Source organism: Argiope bruennichi, chromosome 2 (assembly GCF_947563725.1).
Source record: "Argiope bruennichi chromosome 2, qqArgBrue1.1, whole genome shotgun sequence".
Taxonomy (NCBI): Eukaryota; Metazoa; Arthropoda; class Arachnida; order Araneae; family Araneidae; genus Argiope; species Argiope bruennichi.
In genome coordinates this window covers 103,122,196-103,144,527 of record NC_079152.1, presented here as the reverse complement: position 1 = coordinate 103,144,527, position 22,332 = coordinate 103,122,196, and the positions used below count along the sequence as shown (strand labels likewise).

Sequence of the window (22,332 nt, the reverse complement as noted above, 5' to 3'; positions counted from 1 at the left end):
AAGTAGTTACCTATTTTAATCTTCCAGACCGTTCGATAGGTAATCATCAGCAATTCTTACGGAGATATAATGCATAGAATAAGTTATTTGTGTACAGTGCTTGCTTGCAAACGGTCAGTATGTCTTCTTGCAACCAAAAGCTGACAACAAATGTTATCAGATGAAGAAATACATTTGTTGACAGTAGTAAACAACATATGATTCATGATTTATGTTCTGTTACACCATCAATTCTATTTTTTATAGAATAACAGACGCGAAGAACTGTAACTCTTCGATTGCCAAAGGAAACCTAAGGAAAAATTATACTCTAAAGGTAAGGGAAAGATACATTTTCCGTTTTGACTTTGACTAATATCCTATTGACCAATCTTATGAAAGTATATTTTTATATCAAATATATCTTTAAAATTCATATTATTTAAAAATGTGATAGAGTTCATTTTTGACCATACTTGCTTGAAATGTTGAGTAATTCTGCATTTACAAGCTTCTATTTTTTGATTTAATAATAATAATCAGCTTAAATTTTTTTTTAAATATTTGGTGGCCATAAAGTGTTGGGAAACAGGAATATCAATGTAGCATCCTACTTTCCACACTTCGTTTTGCATTCGACTCTGTTTTTTCAATATTCATTTATTTTTATTAGATATTCATTTTAACTGCTGTTCACTGATATTTTAAAATATTTGTTGTGTTATTTTAAAGCCGTTATATTTAATTTAATTTAAATGTTGATTTTAGTATTCATTGAATGTTTTCATTTATACCAGAATGCTATGAAATATATCATCTCCTTTATTGACAATTTAGATTATTATTATTATTATTATTGTTATAGGAAACTATGAAAGTAGAAACATTTCTTGAATTACATTAAAAAGAATTTAGTTTAATTTAATTCTTATCTCTCTTCCATTTCTTTCTCATGCTAAAAATAAGGAAAAACAAAAATCACATCTTTAATTAGGACAGAACTTACATTTCTTATCAAAAATAGCATTGTTTTTAGAAATTTCTAAAGAATTATTTCAATCTTATTTCTTAGAGTTTTTACCAACTTTATATTATTACTTTATATTTTTGTTTTTATATGTGTAATACATGCCATTTCAGTAGTTGGCGGAACTTCTGGGGATTTAAATTATTTACTGTACTGTCAATAAATTCTGATTTCGTAATAAAACAATAATAATATTGTTATTGTTATAATAATAATATTGTTGTGTCTTCATTTCTATCACTTCCGTATAAAAGGCATCTTTCTGTCCTCAATGGCCTTTAAACCATTGCTTTTTAAATTTGATAATTATTTCTGTATCATTTTAGACCCACTAGCTAAAATGTGCTAGGATTAAATTAGTTAGATAATACAAAACAGATCCTCTAAACAGGCAATCTTATCTGTTATATTTAAATTAGGAAATTCTACTTGATATCCGTTTTGCGATTGCCATATCTAATGCGCTATGATTAGAGATATATTTGCTGTGCGAAGACCAAAGTATCTCACGCTGAAAACATAGTTTGGACGGTGAGCGAATCCACGTTCAACCATTTCCGTTTGATCAATGTTAGAATTTAATTTTGGTTCTCGAATAACTTAAAAAATGCGATGTTAGTTTAAATACAGAAAATAAAAAAATTCTTAGAGCAAAAATAAGAATTAATTTCAATAATGATTTCCGAGAATTAATGGCAATCTGAAAATTGTGACAATTAATATGTCAAAACAAGAATTTATGTAGGTAACAGTGATAGTTTAATACAGAAAATAAAAAAAAATACTTAGATGCAAAAGTAACAGTTAATTTCAATAATGATTTCCGAGAATTAATAATGGCAATCTGAAAATTGTGACAATTAACATGTCAAAACAAGAACTTATGTAGGTAACAGCGCTAGTTTAATACAGAAAATAAAAAGAATACTTAGATGCAAAAATAACAATGAATTTCAATAATGATTTCCGAGAATTAATAATGGCAATCTGAAAATTGTAACAAGAAATAAGTCAAAACAAGAATTTATGTAGGTATCAGTGCTAGTTTAATACAGAAAATAAAAAAAATACTTAGATGCAAAAGTAACAGTTAATTTCAATAATGATTTCCGAGAATTAATAATGGCAATCTGAAAATTGTGACAAGAAATAAGTCAAAACAAGAACTTATGCATGGTAACAGTGCTACTGATCTTTATATTCAACAGATCTGGAGTCTAATCAATGTATGCGAGTACCGCAAAATTATTTTATACTAGCCGCCTTTGGCGACCAGCCGGTTAGCCAATCTTAATGTTCGTTTAAATTTTACTAATTAAATAGGTTGAACCGGAGTTTAACCCCCTTCTTCGCCAAGTTGCGATAACGCACCAAAGCTGGCAATCTTTACTATGGACTATAATTGAAGATCTGCTCCTTTGCTTTTGAACATTTCGCAAGGCCGTTGTTGGCGATTTTTAAAAATTGCGCTTAGCAGGGTGTTAAACTCCGGTCGTACCATTAAATATTTTACGCAATTCCAACTTTAATAGATTCTTCAGCAAAATATTTTAAAACTTCAAATTTGAGAGTCATATAATTCACTCATAATATTATAAAGGCCTTCAATCATAGCGTGATATGTATCTCTCTAATTTTCTGTTACCCCTCGTAGAAATTATGCTTTAAATTAAAGTGTAAATGATGAATCTGCAATTAATATAATAATATTTTTTACTGAAACAAAGCATTTTTTTTAATAATATGATTACTGATAATAGAGTTACTGAGCGTTTAAACTTTATGGGCACTAAAGAATATCCTTCTTACGTTATGTAATATCTCAAGAATTTGTCAACAAAATTTTCTCAGATTCATCATGAACAGATCGATTAATTAATTGTTTAATTTTAAATGCATCAAACACTAAGAAAATAAAATGAATTTAAAATAATCGGTCGAAAACAGGTTCAAAGAAACTACTTAAAAAACGATGTACTTAAAACTATAAGCATATACAAAAAATATATATAACTAACATAAATACAATTTAATTACAAAAGCATGCAACTAACCTAAAAATAATTTAAATCATCCGTTGATAATGGTTGTCATGGCACCAATCAGAACACAACGCGCATGCGTGAATTTTCTTTGCCACTTACGGTAACGCAAATGCATGAATTTTTCTTTGCCACTTACGGTAACGCAAATGCATGAATTTTTCTACGCCAGTTGGGGTAACGCTATGCAGATTATACATTTTTAATTTCCTTTATTCTGTGTTATTTTAATTCAAAAGTACTTCAGAATAAATCTGAAACATGGATTAATTAACAATGTTTAATTTTAAACGCATCAAACATTAAGAAAATAAACAGAATCGTTTGAAATAATCCGCTGAAAAATGTTAACCCTAGCCTCATTACTGTTGGAAGAAAAAAAAACTGAAGCCTTACTCATTTGGCGTTGGGCAAAATGGAAGATTTTTTTGGCGGAAAAGTTGGCGGTGGGAAAAATGGAAGATTTTTTTGGCGGGAAAGTTAGTTTTTAATTAATAACTAAAATTCTAATTAAAATTTCAAAAAAAGGGACCTCAGGTGCACATTCCCGACCTCTAAGGTATACATGTACCAAATTTGGTAGCTGTATGTCAAATGATCTGGCCTGTAGAGCGCCAACACACACACACACACACACACACACACACACACACACACACACACACACACATTGAGCTTTATTATAAGTATAGATAATATATATAATATATAACAGCTTTTAATTTCTTGACTAAAGTAGACTTAATTGAAAAATTTTGTTCCAAAATCTCCTTAACATATATAAGAATATACTTAATAGTATTTAGGAAGATTCCTATAGGAAGACTACTTATTGAATGGTTCTCATGACAAGACTTCGGAATAGTTACTTGAGTTCTTTTCTGATCATGGTCCCTAGAACCCTAAAACACTCTTCGTTTAAAAGTTTATACACATATATAAAAGTTTATACATACATAAAATTTTACAGATGTTAGCACGTAAACAGGATAACTAAAGTAATAATGTTCAGATTTTAACTGGTTTGAAATATGTTGTTAAAAATGTAACAATCTCGGACGAGTTCGTAAATGGGTCATCTTGCTCAAAGGGGGTGAAATTGTGGAGGGGGTTGAAATTTTCATTTCGCTATAACTTTTTAAATATTGAAGATAGAAAAATAAATCCTATTAGCCAAATTAACGCCTCATTAAGACAAACAACTTTATATATAAAATTTTTCTATAATATCTTAAAAGCTAGGGGTTAAAAAAGTGATTTTCAAGCCTTAATTTTGACTGTTTTTGCCATGAGGTTTTATCTCAGGATTGAAAGGAATTAGAAAATAGCAACTTAAATGTAAAGAAATTTACCTTTGCCTTCCAGCTTGTCGAGAGGAACTTTTTTTTAAAAAATGAAATAATGCACAAAGTGCTGAAAACAGTGAGTTGGAAACATCAAATAATTTGAGTTTAAGCTGCAAAACATTTTAGAAATTAAGGATCTGCCTACTTTTAACTTTTAAAAACGAACACTGAATTATAAAATCTTTTTTATATACAAAGTATTTCTATCTCCTTGATACCAAAAGAAATGTAAAGTGAAAGATAACGCCGATGTAGAATAAAATTTCAAATGAAAACCCAGGAATTTGCATATAAATAATTCCTCAAAAATTAGAACAAATGCATTTTATTGTTATTTCTCTTTTACTTTATTAATTTTAATACTATTTCATACTTTTCCCACTTAGATATAAAATAAATTGTAGCTGTTATATAACTCTACGATCTTCTTTCTTAATACAACAGATGGCATTACCTTATTAACATCAAGGTATATTTCCCATGATCCTTCTTGGGTGTCTATATTAGATTGTATTCTGAGTGAGTGTGGTGTATTTTTTCGTGTTCGTGTTTGTTTTGTCTTGTGAAATGTGGAACTTAGAAAATACTTAAATAACTGTTCATGAAACTTGTCTATTATTTTCCTCTACCTCATAATGAAGTTATAAAGAGTCTCGTCCCTCTACAAAATCTTTTATCAACTACTTCAAAAATTATACTTCGCCCTAGATTATGAATGAGAATTACTATTATTACCATTCCTTTTCATGTACTTTCTCTTCATTCTAAGGAATATTAACAATCCTAGAGTTAAAAGGATATTTCCTTATCAATTTTTGAACACAAATATCACCACCGGATATTATTATTAAATGATATTAAAATATTCAAGAGACTAACCACTACATATGAGAAACACTGATTTCTCTAATCAAATTTAATCTGATGTTATTAGAAGACTAAAGATTTTACATTCTTAACCACAGATACTATTCTTCAGAGAGTATGCAATAAATGATTTTCCTGGATAACCCTTCAACTCCTGGGAAACAGAGCAGCTGTAAAATTTCTGCGCCTACAAAATATTCACTTGGGAGTGAAAAAGGAATAATTTAATCTGTTCTTAAGTGATAACTACTTTTTGATGAGAATCGTTCCCCCTTTTAATGCGCCTTCAGGCTCGAATGTTTTTACAGTTTTAATTGGAAGGAAAATGAATTTGCATAGCCTTGGATTTCACTTAAGATAAATTGGTAATTAAGTTGTTAAAATACTCTTTAAGTTCTTCCAAATGCAATGAATTTTTAGAACAGAATTTATACTGGAAGTAATGGTGATATTCACACTACGTACTTTTATTATATGATTTTATGCAACTTGGGTTGTTAATGTTTTATAAAGATGGAATTATGGGAGCTATTTTCATTGACTTCCTGTGTTATTCAAAAGCTCTGAAATTTTGCAGAGCTGTGATTTCCTGATGGCGTCAGATTGTTTTATAACTTCTGTATTTACCTGTCAAATAATTGTTTAATTTCATGCAATTTTGAAAATTTCTTTCAATTACATGAGAATTTTAGCTAATCTTTATGCATTTTAGAGTGATAGAAATGAAAAAGGTTAATTCTTTTCTACCCAGCCGAGGAAAACTGTTTTTCTCCATTCAAACTTTTTGTAATATGTATTCTTGTCTATGCACCTTCATCGGTATTCTGTGTAAACTTCCGTCAGTATTTTGTCATCATAGTATCTCTTCATCTTGCTTGGTCTGATAAATTTTTCTCTTAGATCTTCATAGAAGAATTCTAAATTTTCTGAAAAATACTGAACATAAAATCTCAAGATGAGGTTTTGAGCTTTTCTCACAAATCAGTACCTTCATTGCTGCCAGCATTGATGTCAATGTTATCAAAGCTTTTTCTATGCTTTACTATGTCTATATTTTCATTTCCAAATACCATCATCACCATGCATCAAGCCCTACAAATATTTTCTATTATAATTACCATAGAAAACTGGAAAAATGGAAAAATCTAGAATAAAAGTCTTGAGGCTTTTGACAGAAATTTATTTTCCTGTCTCATAAACTGTAAATTTTGAAATGTACTATTGTTAGTTGAATACAATGTATAACCTTGTTGCCAAGCAGTTATCTCCTCATTTAAATGTAATACTCGACTATTAAATAATCACAGGAAGTATGGATATATCACATTTTTGATAGCTAGCCCAATAACATAAATAACCTTTTAAAACCCCAACAAATTATCCAATAGTTGATCAGATTTTACTTTTTATAGATATGCAGGTAAAAAATTGTAATTTTCCTCAAGATGTACTGAATGTTTATCAAGGATTGATGCAAGATTACTTCCAACATGTAGCAAGGTTTCAAAAATGCTTATATCTGAGGATCTAATATAAACAAGTATCGTTCAATGAGATTTGATTCTGGAATTATCTATTAGGACACTTACTTCCCCACAGTAAGCAAGACTATCTTTTTTTTGGAAAGAAATATGATAAAGTTTATCTGTAAATACCTATATAATGAAAAATTTCATAAGCGATAAATGAGATTTATCTCACAAATAAGCAAAAGTTTTGAACAATTATGAGAAATTACAAAATTGTATCATAATTATACCTCAAACTTATTTTTCTAAAACATTTTAAAGCGACGGAATTTTTTTCTAATAGTTTTAGGTATGTGAAAATCCGTTAAAAACAACTAAGGAATCTTAAGCAATTTTATGTTATAGACTAGTGTTATAACAGTGAATTATAAAATATAATAATCACGAATAAGTAGAATGCAATATAATTATTTTTAAAAATACAATTTTACTGTTGTAAAAAAGTAGAATAACGATGTCTAAAAACAAAAGAAAAAGGAACGACGCCGCAATTACTATTGAAAAAACGAAAATTCTTAAATATTCATTAAAAATTAAAGCATATTTGCACCTTGAATGGAATTGTACATTGTATTGCACTTTGAATTGAATATACCTTGAATGGAATGAAGATCTTAATATACTTAAAACCTCTATATCAAAGTCCGACGCTTTTACTATTTACTATGCCCCAATTACTATTGAAAGATCAAGAATTCTTAAATACACATTAAAAATTAAAGTATATTGTACCGAAAAATAGAATTGTACCTTGTATTGTTCCTTGACAAAATTAAAGCATTTATTTCAAAATCTGGCGCTTTTACTGTTTTTGCCTTCATTACACGATTTCAATTAAAAAAAGTCATTTTTTTGTTTTTTATATTTAATAAAATCCCTCTTGAAATAAGTAATTTTAATATTTAAATGATTGGCTTTTTTTATAGTCATTTAAAGCTTAACTCAACTTTTACTAATACACAAAATAAATAAATTGGATAGTGTTAGACTATAACACAAAACTGCTGATTTTATTTGCTTATTATTATTATTCACTGCTTATATCTTTCGGGGAATATCGGCGATTGAATAATTTTGAAAAATATGTTGTGTTTAAAGCTTTGATACGCACCACGTAAGTCATTAATGCCATTACATCAAATTATAACCAGAATCCAAATGATTTCTTTATTAATTATTTTAAAACTTTCACGAGTCTATTATTTTAGGAGATTATTATTCCATTTTCTAAATTTTCTATGCGCATCACGAAATGTTTACAATCTTCATGCTAGCAAACGCCATCACGACGAAATAATTATTCAATAAAATTGAAACATTCAATAAACTAAACACTTCATACGTGTCACACCGAATTTCTCTAATCAAATTTAATCTGATGTGATTAGAATGTTTATCCTTTACCATGTACATGCAGAAACACTTGAAGCGTAAGTAATTATGGATTTAATAGGATAACCCTTCAACTCCTGGGAAACATCACAGCTGTAAACTTTCCATGCTCGCGGAGTATTCTCCTAGGAGCGACAGAGGAATAATTTAATCTATTTTTAAGTGGAACACTACTTTCTGGCGGGAACAGTTCCTCTTTTAATATATGTTAAGGTCAAAATATTTTTGCAATTTAAAATTGAAAAGTAATTTGAATTGCAGAGGATTTCAGAAGATAAATTTATTAATAAATTGGTAAGATAATCTTTGAAATTTACATAATAAAGGTATTTTTAGTTTCTTGTACGCGAAACATGTAAAGAAGCATGGTAATTTTCGAGATATTCGATCTTAAAATTTTGATAAATCTTCATTTGGAAGACATACCTTAGTCCAAAAATTTGGTTTCTGGAATCTTGTCTGCCTGTTTGTTAGCATGTTTGAGGCAATCAAAAATCAACAAATTCGACGGATGATATATAATATTAGGGTTTTATGCTAGAATTGTAAATTTCATTTGAATTTAATTTTGGAAGAAATCCATCTCATTGTAAATATATCCTTCTATCTGCGCATGTGCAATTAAATAGAGTTACTAAAAAAAAGCAACATGATGAATGGATGTAATTTCTCACATGGTATTGTTTTGGGGGTATTATCAAATTTGGGGATAGTTTAGTTTAGTTATATTAACATCCCGTTGTAAAGCAACACTAGGGCTTTTTTGGGATGGACCTTGTAATTTTGAACCGCGGTCAGATGACGAGGACGACACCTGAGCTGGCACCCCCCTCTCCACGCCACACCACACCAGCGGGAGGAAGTTTGGTATGACGGATTTAACGTGCAACAGACCCCCTTACATGATGGTTCTTCGGTGGAATCGGGCGCCGAACCTGAAACCCTACGGCTCACAAGCAGAGACCTTACCACCAGGCCACCGCGGCCTCCCATCAAATTTGGGGATATGAATCTTGAACTAAATCCATCAATATATAGATTGTTTATCGGTTTGTTTCCATTAAAAAATAGAACACACTAAATAAATGAAATTTTACGCATAGTCTTGATGCTGAAAAAGTTATCCGGAATAAGGTCGGATTATAATAAATATGCGTGAAGAAGGCAAAGATACAAACTCGATAGTATTTATTACATTGCAATGTTAAGCCTAAAACGCCATCTTGATGAACAAACAAGAAATTGAAGAAAAGAACATTTCCGCTGGCTGATGCGGAATATTTAATAATGAATATTAAATTTTTATAACCTACTTTTACTGTAAAAATCGTCTGAATATGTACCTGATTTATTTCGCTGAATTTTGGAAACTAATATGATACAATTTGATCATAGTTTACCTCTTCTTCACAAATGATGCGTACACTGTACCAGAAAAATTCCATCATCTGCTTGTTGGTTGATATTGAAAAGAAATTGCCAGAAGATAGATGTCAGCACCGTATTGGTGTAGATCAAAAATATGATGACATCACACCAGTAGTACGTTTGGCTGACGGAGATTTTTCTCGGCAGGATTCAGCGTGGTGTTGTGCTATGTGATGTTGTGTGGCGTTATGTGGTGTTGAAAGTAAAAGGCATTGATGCCTCGTGATGGTGTTCTGTCTTGTGGATCAAGATAATGGTCTTGGGAATGGATATACAAATATTGTAATGTATGAATTTCCTATGGTTTATATATTGTGAATGTTTTTATGTTATGTGTTTCATGTTGTGTGTTTTGTCCGACTGTGATGTTATAAATAAACAAGTTTAAAAGACAAATTTAGCCTATTCACTCGGCTGTATTTTGGTGACATCATAATATCACTGTACATTAGACTGCTACTCAGGTATCTGAATTTTGCTCCACTCTCTTATTTAATCTATAGGGTATCTAATCGACTTGTAGATAATTTGCTTCTGTATCCCGTTTTACAGTTCCGTAAGAAGTATCTAAACGGATCACGATATTCAAGAGTTAATTATTAAGCATTAAAACCGAAATTTATATCATCCTAAATAAACTATCTCTAGAAATGTATGTTTATTTAGGATATTTTTTGTTTGCGCAATACGTCTTTTTAATGTTAAAGTTCACAATAACACGCTTTTCAAATGGCAATATCTTATTTATAATGTAAATTAAAGATTTTCACAATAGCTTAGCACCAACACATATCAAATTTGCAATTTCAAAGTTGCTAATGACGAATTATGGACGTATGAAATTTAAGTGTCTTAATGCTAAACGAATATTGCAGTTTATTTCGACATATCTCAAGATATAATAAATCAGTAAAAGTAAATCTTGATTTACATCAACTGAAATATAATTTAATAAGAAAAGAACACTTTTCAAATAAAAAAAAAGCTCTAAAATATCATTTAACTTTTAAATTTATATCTTAAAAATTACTATAAAAACGCAGTGAATAAAATAAAGCAACAATAAAAACATTACCGTGCAAAATTTCAGGCATTTCGATTCAATACTACTGACTATATGGAACAAAATTCGAAAAAACTAATCGATACAGCCATTTTTTACTCTTTTCGAGAGACTGGTCGCTATTTAATAAATCGATTAAATGTTAAAAAAATATAACTCAAATGAAACAGAAAACAAAGCACTTTTTAATGTTACTTTAGCAAATAATAAGGTACTGATAAAATGTTTTTGCTTTTAAAATAATTATAATGCAGAAAAAAATGATAATCGAGTAATCGATTTATTAAATATATTCTATTTGCTAGCATTAGAAGAAAATTATTTTCAATCATACTGAACCGATAAGGGTTAGTAAAAATTTTGGAAACCAAGCCTTAAAAATAATAATAAAACTGGTGTTTTTAGTAAGTTTATTGAACAAGGCATGCTAAGGCCACCAATCAAATACAATTTAATAAAGATTTAAATGAATAAAGTAAAACAATAAATCTATGAATGATTAAATATCGAAAGTAGAATTTTATTTTGCGTTATCTTTAAAAATCAAATGCCAATTTTAAGATAATTAATTTAAATTCCACATTTGCGATTCTTTCTACTAAAAATGCAATAGAATGTAAATGTCAGATCGAGAACTTCTAAAATTGATATTAATTTTTTTTAGTATAAACTTTACCATGAAAACTATACCTCCATAGATAAAGAAAGAAGTTTTTAAAGAATTATATGTTTATCATTTTTCAGTTATTTAAAAAAAATTATGGAGAAAAAAATTTATTTTATATTAAAAAATTAGTATGAAATGAAATAACTTTTTGGTGTGAATAGAAATAAGCTTTCGAGGATATTCTATTTTAAAAAAATTCTAAACATGTAAAAAAAAAATTTAATAAAATGTAAAGTCTTCAATATTTGTTAAATCTATTTTCTTATATCCAAAACAAAGAAATTTTAAATTAGTACATGCAGTTTACGGTTAAGGAGATGAGTTTAAATACTATATGTTTATATTAATTTGTTTAATGTTTTTTATTCCTTTCATTTCCATTAATGAACATGAAAGTAAAAAATTGTAGTTTAGGATTCATATTATGACAACTATTTCGGTTCATATCTTTTGGTGTGCATTCCTTTAAGAACCTCTGAAAATCTCAAAGTTGAATTTTTGAATCAACTAATGAAATGTAGTAAAAAGAGAATAAAGAAACAAAAACGTTGCAAAGTTGCACAAACAATCTATTTTTTTTGCATTTGTAAATATTAAGAAGACCTTCTAAATACTTTTTTCTTGTATATATTCGGTTGTATTGCTTCAAATTAACTACAATTTTATCTTCAGAACTACCAGAATACCGGAATCAGAAATGAGTTATCGTCGCCATGCTGTTGCATCTGGGGTAAACTGAAAATCAAACTACCATGATAGCTTGGTCAGGCACCAAGTGAAATCAAAATATTCCTCACAACGCTTATCCATCCCATACAATTCTTCCCCTCCTATGAAGAAAGACGATCTGACATCAATTCATATGTCAGTATTCCAATCTGTGTAGTATTGGAATGTAAGAAATTATTTCAAATGACAATTAAACAATTTGATTAAGAAACGAAATCGAATATGAAATTGATGATATGATCTCTATGAATTGATATGACAAAAATGCGATATACTTGCAATGAAATATATTGATAAATCAAAAGGTACATTTTATATAATTTAAACCTTTTAGGATTGCGAATAATAAGAAGTGTTTAGATACTTTTTTAATAACAATTCATGTATGATGAGAGGATAGAGATTATGTGTTGAAAACAAAAACTGTTTCAATAGGGTTGCTGATGACTAAAGAGAAGAACCTCAGAATGGCCAAAAATAATGAACTTCTTATTCTTTCTACTATGGCCAAAAAGAATAAACATTTTATCCCTTCTAGAATGGCCAAAAAAGAATGACCTTTTAATCTTCCCAAGATTCGAAAATAGCAAGAAAGTTCTAAACTGCTTCTTTGTATTGGATTTTCCGTTTATAAATTAGAACAAAAATAATCATTCAGATCATAACCATTCAATTTATTTTAAGAAAGATTGCATATCGTAATAATAAATGATTCATTCTCGTTTTGAATTGACAGTTAGAAGTTGAAAATTTTCAAGCTTTTAACCATTTCTTTGACTTTGAAATCACCAGAAAGACTATTTGTCAAATTTATAAACTTCGTGTGAAGCTATAAATTTTTTATTTTAAAGAAAGTGTCCTTTTTATTACGAGATAATTTCTTATTTATGTTACGCTTTAATAGGTTTTTCCTAATGGTTACGGAGTTAGTCTCATTTCAATAGTTCTTCAATAGATCAGAGAAAAAAACATTCCTGACATTTTTTTTTATCAATTTAATATTGAAAGCACAGTAAAGATTTATTATTTTCTGAAAAGAAAAAGAAATGAACAAATCTTCTTAACTTCTTTCCTAACAACATCATTCGAGTAAAAATAATAGAAAATACGTTGATCATTTTGGCTGCAATTGAAAAAGTGTGAATTCCTATAGCAGATAAATATTTATGTTATAGTTAAAGTTTGATAGCTGTAAGTGTGTACACATTGTTTAGTAATTTGCAGATAAACCGCATTTTCCATTAAGATGAGTCATCCAGAATTTAAAAATCAGCATCAGCTTATATAAACAATGTGTATTTTAATATCCGTAAGCGTGTTTATTTAATTTGCGGATAATCTGCCTTTTACTTTAAATTGAGTCATCCAGAATTGAAGAGTCTTCATTAGTTTAACTAAATAATGTGTATATTAATATATTCCAAAACGTCAAAGTGCCAAAAATTAATGTTTTACAATATTAAATCATTCAATTCATTTCTTGTATTCAAATTATACGTTAGTTGTTTCTACCAACAATCCTCCTGATTGATTCATTTTTATCTAATTTATTCTTTAAATACCGAAAAATAGGAAAGTCACATTTTACTTCATCATTTGTCAGCCTTCTTTATTTTCAATCAGTTGATTAAAACATAAATTTTCTTATATTTCTAAGGAATATAAGTATTACTTGTTTATCTGTTACAAAGCCCCTAGTTTTATTGATTTGTTTTATCCATAATTAATGAAAAAAAAATTATCTGCCATTATTCAAGAGAAAAATTTACTTTCACTTCAATGACTGCGTAGTAGGTAATATGACCTAGGTAATTGTCGAATTATCTAAGTAAAGCAAGAAATTAAACAGTGTTTCACAATTTAGCGTATCGAAAAAGTTAATTTGCCGATTACCATGAATCTGTTAAGCATTTTAACTGTATTTGTGCATGAAGAAAAAACATTCGACAAATATTTTTCTCATTATGATTTTCTAATGAAAAAACAAAATAAAAAAAAGCATCTGCCATTATTCAAGAGAAAAATTTATTTTCACTTCAATGACTGCGTAGTAGGTAACATGACCTAGGTAATCATCGAATAATCTAAGTAAGAAATTAAAGAGTGTTTCACAATTTAGCGTATCGAAAAAGTTAATTTGCCGATTACCATGAATCTGTTAAGCATTTTAACTATATTTGTGCATGAAGAAAAAACATTCGACAAATATTTATCTCATTATGACTTTCTAATGAAAAAAGAAAATAAAAAAAAAAGCATCTGCCATTATTCCAGAGAAAAATTTATTTTCACTTTAACGATTGCCTAGTAGGTAACATAATCTAGGTAATTTACATATCATCTAAGTAAAGTGAGAAACTAAACAATGTATCGTAATTTAAAATATAATAATAGTTAATTTGCCGATTACTATGAATCTACTAAGCATTTTAACTGTATTTCTATATCAAAAAATGAACAAAAAAACATTCGGCAAATATTTATCTTTTTATGATTTCAAATAGAAGGAAAATAATATATCCTGTAAATTCAGTTAAATATTAATACATAAAAAATGATTCAAAATTCAAAAACAGTTTTTCTTTAAATTATAAAAAAAAATCATCCCAATTTTGTTTATCCAAATTACACATCATTATTTATTAAAACCTAAAACGCATGAAAGGATCACAACTTTATCACAAGAAAGAGGGGGCGAATGATGAAACTAATACTTTCCTTTCCTATGCATGTGTAATGCATTTACTTTTGCGATTATGTTTAAATGCCCGGGATGAAATATATCATGACTGATAAGAGGATACAAAGTACCTTGATTAACATTATGCTTATAACCACCTGTCGATAACTTCCTGTGGAAACACACTTTACGCTTTAGTTCCGAGATAATTTTAATGGACCATTCATGCAATTGCTTCCTTTATGGTAAAACGTTCTCTTCGTTACAACCGATGAGAGATTAACAGTTTCGCATTAAATTAACAACGTGCCTAATTTTTTGAATAAACCGTGTTCTATGATGCTGCGTTCTGCTTCGAAATTCATATTGATTCCATGAAAGCGATGACTGCCTTTGACATGGGTATTCGATTGGAATTAAGAATAAATTCCAATCGAATGAAGTTGGTGTAATTTTTCTAGATGCTTCTTCATGGATTTTCACATTTTGAAAGGTGGTAATTAGGCTTAGCTTATATTAAAACGTGTTTCTATGAAGGAAAAAAAGATGAGATTTACTATGCATTAGGTTCTTTAGAATATTGAATTCAAAAGGATAAAATATATGCATCAATATTCCATACAATTGCTTGCTGATTAGAATGAAAGAAACTTTGTTCTTTGTTAATGCAATTGAAGAGAAATCTAATTATAGAGAATTCAGAGTTTGGTTTGTATCCAAGAAAGAGAAGAACATTTATTAAAGTTGTTTTGCATACGGGAATCTTCTGGAAATGTCAGCAGAAGAAATGGCAATTGGTTTTGGTGGAGGTGAGTTATTATTAGAACAGTTTAATATTTAACCCTGCTTTATTAAAATATATGTAAAGGTGAACATAAATTTACTTAAATGTCTATTAAATATTTATATGGTACTTAATAAGACATTACAATATAGTAATCAAAATATTTAAATTTTCAGTATTATTTATTATAGTTATCAAATACTGAGCAACAAAAAAATTATATTTTACTTGCAAATTCATATATTTATTACTAAAAAACAGGTCTTTTTTTAAAAAAAATTTGGTAGTTTAGAAAATTAACTGAATTTAAATAATTAATAATAATGAATATCATAGAAATAATAAACAAGAAAATTAATTAATGATAGACTATTACTTACACATTTAGAATGTAACATTTTAGATAACTGTATTGATTATCTTTATCACAGTTTTTCCATGATGAAATCTTTCTTTCGAAATTTTTTAACCCTTTACACTCGGAAAATTGATCCGATGCATAATTATTCACCTAATACAAGGGCTTGTTTATTGTTCTGAAAAATAAATATATATAATTGTTTTAAGTCGAATTTCACTGAAAAATTTAATCTACACCTTTTTACCATTTTGTAGACGTTTATAAAATAAAAATTGAAAAATAAATAAAAAAAAACCGTTAAAATGAACGACACAGTCTTGTATGGTGAGAGTAAGGCACCATCCGAGTGTAAAGATGTAGGATTTCTTTCGTAATTACTTTAATGCTTTTTTGAATCCCTCCGACATCTAAATGGTATTAAATTAGAAACGTGCTTCCTTTCCGCGCTACGTCTTATCAGAAATATGTGATTTTCTTTTATTCCTATTAAATAATATTGAAAAACTATATTTTGCTTATTAAGATGGATTTTATTTAGCTCTGCATTCATATAATTTGTATAAAATTCATCATTTTTAGCAGTGATTTAATTCTAAAGTTTCCGTTTTTTTGATGAAGTTAACAATACAAAACAAAAGTGACTTGCCTATTTGTAGGTTAGAAATTGGCACTTAATCGAATGGAATATAATGTTGCTATAAACAAAATGTACGATTTAGCGACTAGCTCTGCAAATGTACAGTTCTGCAACTCTCTAAAAACTATTAATAAGAAATCATATACACTTTTAAACGAAACACTTTTGCAGTTTTATCAGTCTCTATATTGATCATGCAACAGAAGTAAAGTAATTCAGTTTTTGCCTTTGATTTGGCTGAGAAACCCTGGAATTTTTGGAGAAGTAAAATTTCTGGGTTTTATACAGAAGGGATGGGGGAAAAGGTATCACTGATCATATATTTATAATTTTTTCCAATGAATATAGGATTAGATTTAGAAGTTTTACATACATTTTTAAAGATTAAAGTCGTCTGAACATTTTGATATATTACAATAGTGTATAAGTGGAAAATCATAGCAAATCAATTTGTAATATTGTAAAATCAGTTCACGCTGACCGTGATCTACTTCATTCATCAGAAGATATTGTTCCCATCCTCTATTATAATAAAGATGAATAAATGTGTGTGTGTGTGTATGTATGCGTGTGTGTTGGTGATCTACAGTCCAGAAAGTATGCCGAAGAATTATCAAACATGGTACTTATGTACTTTGGAGGGAAGGAATATGCACTATTAATTTTGAAATTGTAATTAAAAATTAAGCAAATTATTATTATTTTTTAGTAATTATTTCTGAAAATTCTATGGTATAAAGGTGATTGACACTTCATCTAAAAATTCAAAAATTATCATTTCGATAATATTTCTGGATATCTTATTTTCAATTTTAAATGAATTTTAAATATATACTACTGCTATATATTTCATAAATTGATGTGGATTTCAAAAATTGTTTTAATTGATGGTACTAGCATTTTATTCTGGCTTTCATAATCAAGATATGAGGACTGAGTTCATTTTTCCATTTTGTGCAAACTACAGCAAGTTTTAATAAAATTTTTGAAATTTCGTTATATTTATAATTGAAGTTTAACTTCAGAATCAAGCAATAGTAAAAATTTTTAAACCAAGCAAAATTTTTAATATTATTGCTCTATCATGTGTTATAATTGTATGTATAATAATATGGAGAGAAAATTAGAAAAATACATAGCACAATGATCAATAAAGAACATATTTAAAATTATGAAAGTAGTAAGTCCATCAAAATTTGATATTAAAAATATTTTCTGAGGAAGCCATAAATATCAAATTACATAAAATATTAATGAATTTTGTAGCAACTATTTATCTCGTGAAAAGAAATAATTCAATTTTTTAACAACCCCGGGGAATCAATTGATCGCCAGAGAAGACTTATTAATAATAAGGCATTAATTCTCTACTCTTATTACCCATGTACTGTAAATAAAAATTAGCATATCTAGAAATATCTAAAATAAATAAATGTTTTTCTTTCAGGACCAAACCCGATGAACATTTCCTCAGGCGTGTGCAGCATTCCATATCGATCTCAGTCCTTCAACACAATAGCGGCTATCTTCATCTTTCTACTTTCTAGTGTTTCAATGGCAGGGAATGGACTTGTCTTATTATCGTTTGCCACATGTTCACACCTGAGGATTCAGAAAGGAAGTTTTTTCGTTGCAAATCTAGCAATCTCAGACTTCTTGTGCTCAGTGTACGTCATGCTGCCTTGTATTTTGTGTTTAATTCATAATTCATATTGTGTAACGGGTGTAGCTTGTCGCGTACATGCTGTCGTCAACAGTACATTTTTCACATGTTCGAATATGAGTATAGCAGCTATCAATATCGACAGAGCAATTGCAGTCAATAGGCCTTTCGAGTACAGAAATCTGGTAACGTCTTTTAGGGTTAAAATAGTAATTGCCTACATATGGTTTCATTGTTTATGTTTGGCATCTATTGCAGGATTTGCCGATTGGGTTTCTTTCGTGGATTGGGAACTAATGTGCACTCCTGAGTGGTCTAAGGAGAATTCTGCATATGCGATAACAGCAGCTACACTTAGTTTTTTTCTACCATCCTTTCTGTTATTGGTCAGCAACATTTCCATTGTTTACGCTATCCGAAAATCCCGAATAGTAGTTTTTCAGAATCGTACTATTGCTGGTGGAAATGGTCATCAGTTAGGCATCAAAAGCAATACAAAAACCTTAAGGTCTCTTTATTTTTTAGTTTTGGCTCATTTTATTTGTGTGCCAAGCTATTATATAACTAAAATTGGATCGGCTATAATCGGCAAAAATATAATAATTGATGGATTTTGCTTAGCACCTGTAGGCTTATTATTTACAGCAGCAGCAATCAATCCATTCATTTATGCTCTTTTGAGGAAAGATCACCGCCAGGCGTTTTTAAATACTTTACAGATGGTCTTCGACAAATTCAAAGCTACATATACATATCTGTTTGGAAATTCAATGAAGGAAATGGAATAAGTTGAAATTTTTATTCTTTTTTCTCCATACCTATTATATTCTGTTAATCATACTTTTCAAAGATTGCAGATTTAATATAAATCCAAAATCTTGCAAATGTACCTATTTTCACAATCCTATATGTAGTTTCCATAGACTTTTGTAGAGCCATGCTTCTTTGGATTTATAGTGACTTTATTATTGACTTTGTATTAATAAATCAAACTGTTATTTTTGGCTAATTATTCTTCAAAGATTGCAGATGTGATATACATATAAAATTGATTATTGAACATATACATATAAAATTGATTGATTGTAATTGAACATGCCTTCATAACCTTTACATATGGTTTCCATAGCCTTTCATAGAGCCATGCTTCTTTGGATCTGCAGTGAACTTTATTAAGGGCATTGTATTATAAATAAAATTCTTTTATTAATTTTATGTTCCATACTGTTATTTCCAATTATTTCTACACATCAGATAACATCAGATCAGATCAACATATTCTCCATAATTTTGCGATTAGACAAATCTTCAGGAATATTTATGTTACTTTTATAGAATACAGTGATTCTACAAGAATTTCTTTAGTAAAATTATAGCGTCTTTGCTTATCACTATGATTTGTTTATCTTTGTTTGTGCTTAAACGGCAATTACACCTTGTAAGTTACCTTTGAAGTTTCATCAGCATCTAGTTCCGGTTGTGCTTAAGAAGAGAATTATTTTTGAACTTAGCAATTACCATATACATGTTATCACTTTTTATTATTTAATTAAAATACCATTTTTTTAAACCTTTAGTTATTTTTACCTCATGAGATATTAGAAGTACAAAACATTTTCATAATTTTACAGTTGCAGAAATTTTCAGAATCTGTAATGTTACATAAATATTAATCAAAGTTTCATAGTATCACCATAGTAAGTTTAAGAAGAGGATTATACACAAATATTTTTTTCCTAAAAGTTATAATGATCTTTGGTTATCACCATTTAGTTTTACCAGTTATTTCATGGTTATGTCACCAACTCAATTTACACTTTTTAAATTTATTTCATTATTATCATCTTATAATAATATTTAACCATTTTTAATCATGTTTTAAAAAAATGTATGGCAGAAGTGTTTTTGATTACTTATATAAAATTAGAAATGTTGATTCATAAAAAAACCTTTTATGTCAAATAGATATACTTGTGATTAATTTTTGCCAAATTCTGAAAAAAATAGTGAAAAATATTGATTTTATTCATAATTTCCAGTTCGTTTTTATCATAGATGTGTTTTAATCGTGAAGTAAAAAGCTGGTGATTAATTAATTAATTAATACGATCCAGAGCAAGTTTACTAGAAATTTCAGTTCTCAAGATACTCTTTAATAAAAGATCCTTTAAACAAAATATCAAATATTAAAACTACAACATTTTTCTCGTTACCAAAAAAATATTAAAAGTAGCCTGTTTCATAAAAGAATACCTGATAATGAATATAAAACTTGACTGATAATGTTTGAATAAGAAGAGAACAGTGAATTTGAGTGCGGTTTTGGTGAATGATGATTTGCCAATAAGGTAAATTGTATTCGATGTTTTCTTCATAAAGTATATTAAGAAGAAAAAAAAGTTTGTTGTCACTTCATCACTAAAGTCTCTAATAAAATATTTTTAACATTTTAGAATAAAAAAATTATTAATAAGACTTTTCTATAAATCGAAAGTATATGCAAATATTTAAATGCTTGCAGCACTTTAAAATTTTTGGAATGTCTAAAATAACAATTATATTGTTATATTTTGAATATCAAAAACTTATACTATCTTATTTAGTCCACCACCACAACCTACTTCAAATAAGAAGATATGAAGTTACGGTATAAGTAAGTAGGTTCTCGCTTCATTGTTCGATGCAGAAATGATGCCGTTTCCTGGTTAAAGGGCCCATCTCCAATAATAAATTGTTACTCCTCTCTGTGCCTGAGAGATTATCAGTCGTAATAGGGGTCTATTGTACATCGACTATAGAGCCTAAAACAATAATTCGCGGTTACTGGGTTATGTATTTAACTACTGATGTCTAGATAAAGTGGAGATAATTCTTTATAGCTAGTAAGGTATCACAATTTTCGCTTAATTAGTTCCCCCTTATAAAAAAGATTTTATTGATAAATTATGTTAAATTTTTGACTTTTTTGCAGACATTTTAATTTTTTGTAAGTATTTCTTCGCTTTAGAAATATCTAAGTTTTTATGAAATGATGTTTTTTTCTTAATTTTTTTTCATAGAAAAGCTCATTTTTATGAATATAGATTTTGGAAAGATAAATGCCATCAACTTTCGAGTATAAGAACCAAATACTGACAATAAATCTTTCTGTTAACTGTGAATTCTTTTTAGGTTTATTGTGAACCAATGCTTTTTTCCCCTTATAGATTATTAAATATTATTTCACAATAAAACAGGTTTTGTCTTCAACATCGTCGTAAAGGAAAGAGAATAAAATACACACGCACACGCACACGCACACACGCACACACACACACACACACACACACACACACACACACACACACACACACACACACACACACACACACACACACACACACACACACATATATATATTTCGTAGACGGGTTTCAGAATTCAATAAAAATCTATAACCAGTCAGTGTCAAGACCACATATGAAATTTCGTTTATGCAGTCTTTTGAATTTTTGAGTTATCGTATCTCCATACATAAGAATATACAAATCTATTAAAAGTCAACCAAAATCCAGATTAGATCTAATACTGAATGCTGCTTATCCAAAATTCTGGTGGTAAAATCTTCTACCAAATTTGATTTATTAAATTCCTTTTGTTTTTAAAGTATCGAGTTCACACCAAAAAAAGAGCTTGCAATCTTATTTAAAAAAAAATGTAAATTCAGAACTCGGGAACTTATTAAACGAGGAAGGTAGGTCGAATTTTTTTGACGAATTCTATACTTTCTCATGCACAATTCATATGCTGAAAATAAATATAAAATCACATACAATTTAAACAAATTATCACAGTAGTAAATCTGAATCTAAATTAGCATAAAAATTTTCGTTCCATGCAGACAGTAATGCAAATAACTTTGAATGGCTTAAAATGGGCATATTTAAAGTAAAAACTTTTTGATTTATTCTTGTAGTTTAAAATTAAACCAGTTTCTGGAACTTTTGTTCTAAGTATAGTTTTCAAAATTCAACAAGTTAACTTTCAATATGTTAAAGAATGTTAAAAAGAATGATTATTACGACTCTAAGCTTTTTACGAGTACTTAGATGGCGCCAGAAGTATTATTGATTAAACAAACTTTTGAAGCATTTGCAAA

The 22,332-nt window shown here is 28.6% G+C and overlaps 1 protein-coding gene across 3 annotated transcripts; it reads left to right on the top strand.

The window, feature by feature from the left end:
* The first annotated feature begins 260 nt into the window (after positions 1–260).
* Positions 261–19,320, top strand: LOC129961844 (melanopsin-B-like). 3 transcript variants are annotated; one of them, XM_056075426.1, is made up of 2 exons: positions 261–316; positions 17,979–19,320. In XM_056075426.1, exon 2 carries the CDS (start codon positions 17,990–17,992, stop codon positions 18,980–18,982), a length of 993 nt encoding a protein of 330 aa, XP_055931401.1. In that variant the 5' UTR covers positions 261–316; positions 17,979–17,989; the 3' UTR covers positions 18,983–19,320. The 3 variants fall into 3 exon arrangements, with proteins under 3 accessions (XP_055931401.1, XP_055931403.1, XP_055931400.1); XM_056075428.1 differs by lacking the exon at positions 261–316 and adding an exon at positions 9,848–9,897; XM_056075425.1 differs by lacking the exon at positions 261–316 and adding an exon at positions 14,953–15,558.
* Positions 19,321–22,332: the final 3,012 nt, after the last annotated feature.

Coding starts and splice junctions, on each gene's coding strand:
- LOC129961844 (XM_056075425.1), top strand. CDS start 15,522: ATGTCAGCAGAAGAAATGGCAATTGGTTTTGGTGGAG. Junction 15,559..17,978: donor GGCAATTGGTTTTGGTGGAG/GTGAGTTATTAT, acceptor TTTTTCTTTCAG/GACCAAACCCGATGAACATT.